The sequence below is a fragment of the Diorhabda carinulata genome, chromosome 2, assembly GCF_026250575.1.
Source record: "Diorhabda carinulata isolate Delta chromosome 2, icDioCari1.1, whole genome shotgun sequence".
Lineage (NCBI taxonomy): Eukaryota > Metazoa > Arthropoda > Insecta > Coleoptera > Chrysomelidae > Diorhabda > Diorhabda carinulata.
Window position 1 is genome coordinate 18,056,715 of NC_079461.1, and position 13,794 is coordinate 18,070,508.

The following is a 13,794-nucleotide window of genomic DNA, read 5'->3' on the forward strand; positions in this document are numbered from 1 at the left end:
TAAAATTACACATATCAAATAGTGAAGGAATCGGAAAATTGGAAACATAAGGATATAATGGCACTCACCAATAGCAAATCCTAAACAAAACGCTACATCTCCTATAGCATACACACTCCCATAAACGGCAGTATGTCGGATATCTACCAAGTACCCCAATTCTGGCATCATTGAGCTATCTACCATGCCAATAGCGAAACCAAGGCCAGCATTTGGGACTATTAGATGGTTGATATTTTTCGCTAAAGGTATCTGAAAATGGACAAAGCTTAATTAACACTAATCATTAATGATGTAAAAAATGGATTCCTGAAATTTGAGCATTTGATTATGCTATTTCGAATACATGGTAAGAATGTTCACAGTAGCAGTTACTCTGGATCATTTAAATCATACTGTTACATGTTGAGATGAAGAAAGAAGCTCAAAAAATGTTAGCATTTGTCTATAGTCAAATTGTTAAAACTCTGAAGATTTTACACAAATAACATGAGCTACCCTAAAGTGAAAAGGAATGATGGCTAGGACGAGTCGGGACGTTCTCCGAACTCAATAGGAGTGAAAATGTGTGAACAGTAGCTACAACCTGAAGAAAGATCCAACAGGTTTGTTTTTCATCATCATAAACTATCGTACCTCAATTGACAAGATATTGGTAACTAGGTCTTTCTGTCTGTCACCATCTGCCTCACTCTCAAATTAGCACCATCTCACTTATGTTTCTCTCCGAAAATAAAAAATGTGCTAAAAGGGAAAATTCCTGAGATTATTTCTGACATTAAAAAGCCCTATTTCGTCCCTCAAATATTCTCAAGTAAGCATTTAATATGGAATAAATGCTTTCCTAGCTAAATGTTTGTTCTAATATGATGTGACTTTTTATTTTTCTTTGGTAAATTAATTGACCTCATTTTGCAATCACCCGTCTCATATTAATATATCTAGGATATATCTCACTATTTATAACTGGTTATATTTGAGCTATTAATAAAACTTACCAACATCAAACATATACCAATAACGATTAAGCCCAATAAAGCTGCTAACCATCTACCCATTTTATGTCCTAACGGTCCAAATAAATTTGTGCCTATCAAATATGAAATACTTGCAGGTAAAAATGTCACTCCTTGTTTCCATCTCCCTGCACCCATGGTGTCCATCATCCATATTGGTAGGGAAGGTTCTAACATTGCTATACCCATGTTAGCAAAAGTTATAGCACCTACAAAAAATTACTAATCGTTATTCTCTTAACTATTCATAAGTACTCGAAAGCTCGGAAAATATATTAAAGTTAGTCTACTTTGGTGTTTGATTGCCACGTTCCTAATAAGAAACCGCTCATAATATAGCTGGCAAAGATTTATTTACAATTCATATACATTCATATATATTTTCCGAGCTTTCGAGTACTTATGAACTCATCATCTGGGGCTGAAATTACGGTCAAATACAATAGTTAAATAAATATGTATAAAATAATGAAATTTCTAGGGTTCTAGGTCTCAAAATTAAATATTCAAATTGACGTTGATAGAATTATTAATTGAAATATTGATTCCAGTTACTATAGGAATTTTTATCAATTTTTAATTGGTTAGATTATGAATGAGGCTAGATAAGGGTAAGTTTTAGTGAATGATGTTCAATATTGATTGGTTAATTTATGGATAACATTAAATTTCAGTAGGCTAGGTTGTTATGAATGTAGCTGAATATTTATTATATTTATTATATTATATATATTAATAATTTTTTATGTTTTCACAATTTCTCTCTGAAAATTGGCAATTTCATGTTTTTTGGCTTGAGGAATCATAATTTGCACTCTAATTTAACATTGCTAATAGAGCGCGCTAGTTATACTTGTTTGTGTTAATTAAATCAAAGTAAACTTTTATTTGGGCTAAGCTTACAACTGAAGTAATAAAAAAATAATAAGAAGTGTTAAATTCTACAAAAAAAAGTTACTCTTCTTCTACTGATTCGTGTAACGCAATCGGTTATCGAGTTTTTTGCTTCTAAAAAGTTCAATAAATTTTAATTTTTTCATAAAAAAATTTTATTATTCCTTAAATATGTAACAATAACCAATTTTTGTAAACAAAAATAAAAAACTTCAAAGCAACTGCTCAAAATGCCCACCATTTACTTCAATACACTTTATGATCCGCTTTCGTAAAGATCTCTTAATATCAAAATCACATTCGTGAATTAAGCCGTGGTTGGGATGGATCACAAACTATTACAATATATATAAACAATTCGTTAAGGAAGCTCAATAGTCAAAGAAATCGCCGCATATTTTTATTAAGAAAAATTCAACCCAGTTTTTCAGATTTTAGTGTGATTCATATTAATGCAACAGGTACGTACCTCGGAAAGAAATTTAACGATATTATTAACACAACTGAATTAAAAATTATAAATTTGAATATCACTGAACCTGTAGAACAAATAAAAAAAATGAGAACACGATTAGTCTTGAAATAGACAAATTGAAAAATAACATTCCAGCAAACTTATTGAATTAATTTTTAAACAAAAAAAAGCAAAAAAAGTATTAGTGTTTGGCAAAAATTTCGCTCTTCTATATAAAAATGAAACTCAAGTAGAAATGAGTATATAACCATTTTCTCAATAAATTACAAGAAAAAATGAACTTGTTAAGCAATCTCCAGTCATTAAACAATCAAAGTTATTCGAAATAGTATATTGATTAATATTATTTGCAATAGAGAATATACTTTTTGATATATGGTACTATTTTTTGTGGAGCTTATGGTATATTGTAAGTACTAAGATGAAAGACAATTGCAGCAGATCCATGTCTTCTTTAATTCCAATTCCCAATTTCTTGTTTATTTGTTTGTTTTTTTTTCTTTCACATCAACGTATAAGTAGTTTCCCGCAACATATTTTAAAAATGGATAATAAATAAGTTGTCTATAGAGTTTCAACTAATTGTATAATCTAACTCTCAACTAATAATCAGAATATTAACAATTATATACCTGCAGCAATTAGGATATATGGATCCGATATTAACGATTTCAATGATGGTGGGTCAGATTCTTGTCTTATTACAGAAGGTTGTAGCATCAAAAGTTGAAGTACTGAAAAAGAAATAACATGAAATAACAAAATCGAATTAAATCATAAAAATAGGTCTTCTCCATATGAATTCATTGAAATATTCCAATTATAACAAACAATGGTAGATTAGTCTGAAAATTTCATTTTTTTTTAATGATAAACCGTAAATATCTTGCTGTCATATTACTCAGTTTTACTCTTCCTATAAACTTCTAATTGATCACACTTACAGCCATCTCCTAATGCTAATGCTGAAAGGATGAGAAATGGAGCAGATTTTCCAACAAACTCATACATGACACCTCCAAAGGGCGGTCCAATTAACACTCCGAGTGCAAGTCCGCCCAAAGCGATGCCCATGGCATTACCTCGTTCTTTATCGTCCGGATATCTCTCTGCTAACATTCCCATACCAGATACGCTTGAGCAAGAAGAGCCGATACCCTGTAGAGCTCTAGCTATAAATAGGACACTATAGCTTCTACCAAATGCGAATACTGTAACACAGAAAATCAACATTTAATATATGTATTTCGTTTATTTCCATATCAGGATTGTAAATATAACACCCGATAATCACAAATTTTCTAAAATTGAGGTTTCACCAATATTATGTTCGTTTTTTACAGCGTTATTAACATTTACATTATTTTCTTTTTAATACCGATCTCCAAGCGATAATATACGGTATGAAAAACAGACAAAAGTAGACTTGCAAAATGTTCTATAAAGTGGAAGGATACAACCCCAGTTGCTGGAAACTGCGACAAATTAATTGATTTAGATCTTCTTCAATGTTTTCCTTTACAGCTTCTTCAGTACGAACTGTTCGACATCTCTCGGGATGCACAAATGTAAGGATAAACGTATTTGAAAACGATGTATGCCATATAATAACCAAAGTGTGTAAAAGAAAGAACCATTATTTTGATAGAAAATTCCAACAGTTTACAAGCATTATCTGATTAGGTTAGGTTAGGTCATTTTGTTCATACAAACCTTTACCTCGACCTCAAAAAATTATATAAGTTGAAGTTTTGTGTTTCATAACTACTAATTGTATCGTTGATATTTAGAAAAAAATTTACTCTATTATCGATAAATATTTATGTAATTCTCAATTTTATAAATAAAAAATAAATTCGGAATTTATTCTATCATCAAATAACTATTAGGATATGCTAATCATATAGTTAAGTGACAAAGTATTCCTTATTTACAACTACGCACTTGAACTCCATTGAGGTATGATCTCGGATTATTTAATTATTTTCTAATATTAATGTGATTTTGAACGACCATTAATGCACCTTATCTAATGGTTTTATAATTATTTATAGTTTTGGTAGATTGAACACTCTTAATGGGAACCAACCTAATAGTTAAGTAATTCCAAGAGTCCCTCATTTTATTAGACACTTAAACCACCATTTACGAATCGTCTCAAATTACTCACTTTCATTTTATATCGATATTATGTGATGAGATATCCATTTCATTAGTATTTATAGCTATTGTATACGATAAGTTTTTAAGGCAGCTTGTACACGGATATATGATAGTTTGACATTCGTCGCGAAGGCTAGACGGATTATTGAAACCAAATTTAATTCATTTTTTTATCAAATAATTAGTTTTTTCAAAGTAGTGAAATGAGTTATTCAACTGACGCAGTCAGACTGGAGTTCGACATCGTTAAAATTTATATTTGAAAAATTACTCAACTTCTAAACTTCGTGGTTATGCTGAACTGGTTATAAATATTCAAAAGTCACATCCTGGACATCACTTTAGGACACTTTTTCTAGAAATTTTGCTTAAATTGTATAACAAAGACGTATTACAATTTAGCTTTGAAAATCTTCTTGTAAGCTCTCAGAAGATCTGGAACAATAATGCTGTATGAAATGTGACTCTCTAAGCCAAGCATTAGAATATGTTATGGATAAAGATATTATTAAATATTTTCAAAACTTTCAAAATAACAATGTAAATAAGCAAAAACCAAATTATAACTTCAGCAATGGGAACGATTTCAATAATCGAGGTAATTTTAATAATAGAATTACTTTCTACATAATATACAAACTCCAAATAATGATAATTTTCCAACTAATAATTCCTTTTAAACGCAACACTCTTTCCCGATGAGTCCCGTAAATATTGAACCACGGCCCCCAAGAAACCAAAATTTTTCACCCAACTCTCAAATTTTCAATCAAAATAGAAATGTCAACGTTTTTAAATCTAGCCAAAATTTACCAGATCAAAAGGCAATGTCCGTTTCTACATGATACTGCTACCAGAAACGGTACAAATTTCGTAAACTATTTCAACCAAAATCAACCTCGAAGTAATTTTGTATCCAGAGAATTATCCAATGTAGAATGTCAGAATAATGATTTTTATCATCAAAATTCCAAATCAGATCCCTATAATACACAATTAGATAATTCTGGAAATGATCTAATCGATTTTAACGATCCCGAAATAAATTTTCAAGGCCTGCCTCTTAACAACCACATAGAACCACAAATAATATATCTTAATAATGTAAATGAAACTGAATTGTCCTATATATATATATATATATATATATATATATATATATATATATATATATATATATATATATATATATCTTCCTGAATACAAATTAAAGATGACCCATCGTAACAACTGCCCTTCAAGGATCTTATAGATTTCTTAAATTTCTTAGACCTTTTGATATGTTTATGTTTCTAAATCTTCTTGATTTTAGGTCTTTTCTATTACAAAATTAGGTTTTTTAATATGTTATTTAATAGTTGGAAAATATATGAGAATTTTTAGTGGTAGTTTATTAAACCAATTATTCATACAGTAGGTACAAGGTCTTATTCTTCTCCTTCCTCTTCCAATAGAACCAGGTTCTGTTCAATCCTGTACGTTTGACCCTCTTCCTGGATCTTCCTGAGAAACTGAACTACAGCTTTGGTGGCCTGCCTACATGTCTGCGAGTATTCGGTCTCTGAGTATTAGCTCACTTTGCCTGGACCCATCTCACCATATCCTGTACGCCCAATTCTTCTCTTGACCTTATTCGGTCCTTGAGGGTGACTCCCTTGATGGTTAGCAGTATTTTCATCAAATGGGGTTCATTATTTTTTTTTTGTTGTTAATGTCTCGACTCTGGTTTCTGAGGCATATGTGAGAATAGGTCTCACACACGGTTTATAGATTCTGGTCTTGCTCTGTGAGCTCATCGCTTTGTTTCTCAGGTTTCTTTCACCAGATATATTCACTCCCAGGTAATTGAATCTTGATACCTGCTGTATTATTCCGCTATCGACTGCCAATTTGCAACTAATAGAATTTTTTGATATTACCAATGATTGTGTCTTGTTGACTGAGATGCTAGTATCAAATTTTCATCTTATATAGTAGACGTTGTAAGTCGTCTTAATTTTTTGCTACGGCAATACCATCGTCTGCATAAAGCAATACCTTCAGGGGGCGGTGACCCATTCTGTATCCTGCATTGACTTTGTTGACTTCCTCGATAATTTGATCCATTATGATGTTGAATAGGGTTGGGCTAAAACTGTAGCTAAGACTGTAAACAGACCTTGTACTTATTAGGTACAAGGTCTGGCTATTAAGTAACGAGACTTCTCGCCTAGAGATCGCCCTAGACGGGTGGGGTGAAAAACGAATAGTGCGTTGGGTATCTAGATATCTTGTCTATGCACGTTTCATAACATGTTTCTGTTACTATTATAGTATTTGTGCAGTAGCGGTTTGAAACGAGCGTGTTTTTTCCTCACCATGTGTGACGAAAAACAGGAGCAATGTATCATCTTAAATGTCTCGTTAAATTGAAAAAAGCTCCAATTTAGCGCTATAAATTGTTGCAAGAGGCCTATGGGGACAATTCTCTATCTCTTGCGCGTCAAAACGTTGATCGTTTTCCCCGACATTAACGCTATCGTGATAACTGTCAACCAGACTTACCATTTGTCAGTTTTGGCAGTAAAAAACGGCCCGAGTTGTAAAAGAACAATTCGTGGATTTTCACCAGGACAACGCACCTTCCCATAACGCGCTATCTGTGAAGCAGTATTTGGCCAGTAAGCGCATCCATTGCTCGAATACCCGCCGTACATACCATATTTGGCACCGTGCAACTTTTTTTGTTTCTGAAGATAAAATCTACTTTGAAAGGGACTCGATTTGAGTCGATGGAAGCACTAAAGCAAAAACGGCAGAACTCTTAAAGGGCCTCACATATTATTAGTTTCGTAAAATCAAAATTATTCTAAACATATAAATTCAGAAAATAGTGGGTTTCCTAGATTACTGAATATTCCTTATTCATTATAAATTAAAAAGTTCAATAGATGGTTTACATCTAATTTAATGATATTTAATAAAAATCATTCAATCATGACTAGAAAATTTCAATATTAAGTTTTTACTGAAATATTATTTGTAAATTACCGATACAGTAAATAGCATTCTGAATTTCAATTAGACCAAAATAAGTAATTACAAAATTATTGAGTGATTATTAAACAAATTTTTATAAGTACCATTCACATAATTTATAAACGCAATATTACGATTAAACTGACTTACGGCAATGTTATTTCGATTACTGCTTTCATAGAATCTGTATTAGCCAGTTATCAAATTTCTTACCAATTAAAAGATAATAAAGAATAATAATTCAACAATTGAACTACTTCAATCAAGCAAATACTCCTAACTGTTCCCCACTAACTAATAAGTGAAGTCAATCAAAATTTGTCAGCTAGGTCTTGAAAATTTTGCTTTTGAAGTATTCTAACATAATTTAGTTCAAAGGGTTGCCACCAGGAGATATCGGTAGCCATTCGATAAGTCTCCTTCTACCTTTTCATCTACCTGGATATACAAGATCGTCTCACGAATAGTGATCTCTGTTCGAAAAATTTCATTTAACTTTTTTATCGTCACAGTAATCGATGAGTGATTTTGATAAAATGTTTACCAAAATGGCGGACATCTTGTATTATCAGCACCAATCGGATTAGTCATTTAGATTCACGAAAATTATAAGCAGTAAATTTCCTTCGGAATTCGTTGGGAAGAGGGGATTACTGCTACTCTAAATTCAAAAAGTAGCGGTACCAGACTTGTTGCTGCATCTGCCATCTTGATTTAAAGAGTTATTTTTTGTCTCTCGAATAGCTCGTTTACTTCCAATTTCACACGAAAAATAGTGATCACAAAAGTTGTTTAAAAATAAATTTCCTATAATTTTGGTTCCCATCAATTTTTTCCTGGATCAATTTTTATCTATTAATACCTGCGAAGAGGAGGATGTGAATTTTTGGTTATCGAATAACTAGTTTATTTTCAATTTTACGCGAAAAATTGTGATAAACAAAATTGTTTAGAATTAAATTTTCTACAACTTTGATTGTCATAAATTTTTCGTAGGATCGATATTTTTCGTTTTATACCTTCGAAGAGGAGAGGGAGAGAATTTTTGTTCATTGAATAACTGGTTAAATTTGTGGTTGTCGCAAAACTGGACTCAAATATTCCGTGTTATGCCACAACGGCAACGGAGAATCGTGCGAAAACGTTGTCTCAATTCGAGAGCTGCTGGGTAAAGACAATCTTGGTAAACCGCTCAGAACAATCACCCCCAACCCCCCGGAGTTTCCGGACGAATTCGTCGACAATTACGAGGTAGAATCGAACGACGAAAATGTGGCCGAGCCATCGGCTAAACGTTCCAAGCAGAAGTAATTGAAATTTCGAAAGACTTTTAAAAGTGTACTGAAAAGAAAATGAAATTCATGTTTTTAATTGTGAAAATTATATTGTTCGATAAACTGATTATTTACACTCCTCTTTTCCTTACTCCGAACGTTTGTCCCAAAAAATATAAACTTTAGAAAAAATCGTAATTATAATTGGGGCTATTACGAAATAAATAATACCAAACACTTTTGGAAATATAAAATTTGCTATAAAACTGTGTACCGAAGATTGCTAAGAAAATATATTTTAGTTTGTTGATTATTGATTTGAGCATGTTAATTTTAGCATTTTTAAATATTGGACTACATAATATTTCACAATAAAAAGTGTTTTATGTCATAATGTGAGTTGGGGTAAGTGCATGCACAAAAATGACTAGTTCCTCTTTAGCGTGGCGCATATTTTTTCTATTGAATCGAATTAATTATTTGTTACCACTGTGAAAGAAATACATAGATATGCTTACAGAAGCGAGTAAATAATTTTTTTAAATCTAAGCACAGTCTTAAAAATTTTTTTTGGATAACAAAATGCCGCACTTACCCGGGGTATTGGGGAAAGTGCGGCACAAAGTGAATATTTTCTATTATATTATAATATATTGGGGTGAGAGCAATATTCATATTGAATAAAACTAAAGAACGCTACTCACAAAATTAAAAAATATTTATTTTAAAAAAAGTTACAAACCCGTTTATCTTTAAAAAAATCGTATTGAATAGCATAATCTGAAAATGACACTGTAAAGGTTATTTCACCATGCTTACAGATCTTAGGTTTTGGAAATAGCTTAATGATGTCGGTTTTTAAGATATGGCCGATATAATTAACTAATGGAAACATAAAAACAGATCTGAGCCTAGAAACTTTTTTTATGGCAAACTTTATTCTTGTTTCTTTCTCTTGAGTCTCAAGATCTTTGGGCAAAACCTGACCAATATAATGCTTTACGTTTTTTTTTCCTGGAAATTTCACCAGCACCCAATTACCTTCTCTCGCGTCTGCCATTAGCCGATCTATTTCTCGAGCTTCCTCAGATTGTTTTTCCATTTTGTCAATGATTCCACTTAGAGACGTATCAGATTCACCTTCACACATATTATCGATTGATTTATCTTCATCAGTCTCTGACTTTATTTCCAGTTCTTATTTTCTTTGAGTTTCTCTTTTCTATTTCTTGCAGCCTTTCATTATTTCGTTTCTAGTTATCACTTCGGCATCGCTTGCATCTCGTTTCTTTGGTTTAGACGCATCTTATGTATTTTTATTTTGCTTCAATGTCAACAGCATTATTTCTTCGAATGAAGAAGCGAATAAAGAAATAATATTGGGGGTCGCGCTCTTGCAAGTAGATGGCAAGATATTTGCACTGCTGCTACTGGGTTCTGGTTCAGTACTCAAATTATCAATAGTGGGCTCAATGTGCATAGTACTGTTATTGTCAAAACTGGCCTCGGCCGTTACATGCGTTTCATTTTTTAAATGGTTTTCCTATCTCTGGAAAGCTAGGGGATCAAACTTTTCTTTGGGAACAACTGTGTTATCAAAGGGGTAGATCCCAACCTTCCTGAATCCGTTCTGAATCAAGATTGGGTTTATCCCCCCATACGTCTTTTATCATGACTGCAAACGATTTCCTTATAATTTTCTTTCCTGGAATTGGTTTTTGCCATTTTACCATCTTCAAATCCCAAGTAGCCTTTAGTGATTTGAAAACTGTGGATATGGCTTGAGTGGGGAGGCAGTTTCAGGATAATAAATCCTTCTGCTATCGCTTCTTTTATTAAATTGATTCCAATATGAGCAAAGTGACCATCGTAAATCAGCAAGATCGGTCTACGGTCTCCAAATTGTTTGACCAAATTCTTTTTGAAATAATCACAGAAAACTACACTCTCCATCCATCCATCCTCTTTTGGTTACATCATACGATATTATAGGGTGAGCTGGATCCTGTTCCTCGGCGGCCTATTCGTCGTACACATCCTTTCCGTTGAAGATAATTAAAGAAATTGCTTTTTCGCCTGCGGCACTGCATGCACATAACACCGTTGTATTATCACGACCTGGACAGCTCGTAGTGCGGGCTGAGGCAATTCCGATGCCTCCGACTACTTTTGTTTTTAAAGGATCTGCCCAAAAGCCGGTCTCATCAAGATTCCAGATGTGCTCGAGCTCTTCGATAAGACTCATCTCCAAGAGAGTAGCTTCAAGCAAATTAAAATATTCATGAATAATAATATTCTGGGGTTTCTTCAACGACAGCAGATGTCTTTGTTTAAAACTAAGGAGCCAGTCTTCACCTGGTGTTCCATTCTTGCACCGTGTTTTCAAACTATTCACATTAGCAAACTCTCCGACCTTCTCTAAAACTTCCCACCTTGAAAGGCCAAAACCTTATTTTTCTATGGCCCTTGTGGTGTTTGCAATTGCACCAAAGACTTCTTTGGTGTAGTTGCTTGCTTTACTTGTTTTTCTTCTGTAATTTCGGGACATTTTTAACTGAAATAAAAGTACGGCACCAGGTTTAATTTTTACAAATGTTGCCATAATGTTCTTCTAATTATTTTACATACTTGTTTTAACTATTATATTTTCCGAAACATCTTGATAACATGAAGGAACTTCAGAATTCTTGATTTCGTCGTACAGCTGAGTGTCTCCTTGAGGTTATTGTCAGTCTTGATATGCTTAATAGACACAAGAAATGACAACTTTGGTAGACTTTCTAACTATATTCAATAGCTGTGATTGATGAAGAGTCTTCTTATAGTCACAAATGCTCTTCTACTCCAAGATTCTTGGATGAGGTTTTTGAGGTTAGTTTTCAGATCATTGGCAAGCTCAACTAGGATTTCAGAAATATTGTTGGATGGTTCCTTGGTATGGTGATCTGCAGATCTAGTAATTCTAAGCCAAATGAGACACACTGTTATATCAAGAACAATGAGAGTTTGTTAGATGTCACGAATGTTTTCGCCCATGGAGTGGTAGGTGAATATGATTTTCATTGACTGTAGGGACGAAGGAAAGTCGGTATATATGGCGATATGTTTATGGGGAGTAGAGATTAATTTGAAAGCTTGAAGGATTGTAAACACTACACGTCGAAGGTGATCTGAAGGAACTTATGAATTCGTGGCTTGGAGTGTTTGCAATCACGTGAATGGTTGATGTCAATAGAATGCGATGATTGTTCAGCATTCTCTCTTTTTATAGTGAATTGTATAATAGGATTAAAACTATTAAAGTGAAATAGCAAATCATCAATTCCACTATAAGTTTATATCATCCGCATACTTTACAATGAAGAATACTCTGAAGGGGAAAGCAGATATAAATACAATCCATTATATGATTTGTTAGTAAAAGGGATACTAAAGAGCCCAATGATGTTCCAAAAATTTGTTAAATAAAATGTTAAATGAAAATGAATTTCAATACATTGAATAAAACATAATTCCGTGGTACTACCATATCAGGAAAAATTTCATTCATTTTAAAGTCTATGTTATAATCACCATTGTTTAAATTGTAGTATTTATTGGTTCTATATTTGCTCTAAATGATAATCTAGGTTTACGAATTGTTGGTAAACAATAGAAATTAGCAAAAATACATACTTTGTTCTCTTCAATTTCTTTGTCTTTGTTAAAACCTTTTCCAAGTTCTTTATATGATGTAATGTTGTCAATTAGTTCTCTGGATACATCTATATATTATTGTTTTTCATCGAATTTATATTAAAAAAGTTTTTATTTTATATAATACTCGTAGTTCTCTAAATACAGAAGATTGTATAAGTTCATGAATGTTGTTAGTTCAAATGTTAGTTGTTCATTCTTTAGCTTGTTTTTAACGTTAAATTTTTTAGCTTAGTACGAAACGGGACGCACTTTCAGATTCAGATTCAGCTATCATTGCCATAGCTTCTTACTGGTTTTTGATACCAACTTGCAAATTGGAAAATCTGAGTGCAACATAATTTTTGAATAAATCTACTATATTCTGCATGAGAATTATAGTTGATAATTATTCCGTGGCCGATGTTGCATCGAAAAACATTTGTATAAAACACTGTACAGTGCCGAGGGCTGCCACATAAATTTTAAAATAGTCAAAGACCTAGTTATAATTGGATATGACTTTTTTGTTTTTCGAGATATTCTTCATTAAAATCAATACACTTTTGCATGAGCTCAAAACAATTGCCGAAGCAGTGTTTCCATTCCGATTGAGATACATCCAAGACATGTGATTTCAACGCATCGACCGTTTCTTTGGATATAGAAAAACGTTGACCTCTCCATTTATTTTGGATATACGATAATTAAAAGAAATCTTTCAACTGTTCAAAAACTCTTTTGTTTGAACTGATGTGTAAAAGCTCGCATTGTCATGGTTGAGAATGATTCGTCTTCTGTGATTAGTTTCTATGATTTTTTTGAACCTTTTGGCAAAAAAATGCTAGTGTACTTTGCAGAATCAACCTTTTCACGTTGCTCTAATAGAAAGGCGATATGTCCTGTTATCCCGAAAAAACCATTTGCTTCTAATTGCTTTGTGCATTAACAACTTTCGTTAGATTTGGCTCATCTTGAAAGACCCTTACAGTCGATTGTTGTTTTTTTTTTGAGATTCACACGGTTAGATCCATGATAGTTTGGCTCTCACGATCTTAAGGACGTCGTTTGAAGCACTGTGTTTGAATTTTTTTAAGCAATCATTTCCAACGATTGTCAGATTATAGGGTATCCAACGCGAACAAATTTTTTTGACAGCCAAATGTTTATGCTATATTGAATGTATGGGAGTGGAGCTTATACCCAAGTATGCCTCTATCTCATGGTATGTTACATGACGATCTTGCAATATCAGCTTACGCACAGCGCCGATGTTTTC

At 32.7% G+C, this 13,794-nt stretch overlaps 1 protein-coding gene across 1 annotated transcript in view; it reads right to left on the minus strand.

Annotated features, from left to right (window-relative positions):
• Positions 1-13,794, minus strand: part of LOC130903099 (synaptic vesicular amine transporter) — a 163,372-nt gene that overhangs the window by 17,913 nt on the left and 131,665 nt on the right. Inside the window, exons 6-9 of the mRNA XM_057815361.1 lie at positions 3,330-3,596; positions 3,018-3,119; positions 999-1,225; positions 69-252 (exon numbers count right to left, since the gene is read on the minus strand). Coding sequence (XP_057671344.1) covers positions 69-252; positions 999-1,225; positions 3,018-3,119; positions 3,330-3,596 — 780 coding nt within the window. The remainder of the gene's footprint in view (positions 1-68; positions 253-998; positions 1,226-3,017; positions 3,120-3,329; positions 3,597-13,794) is intronic.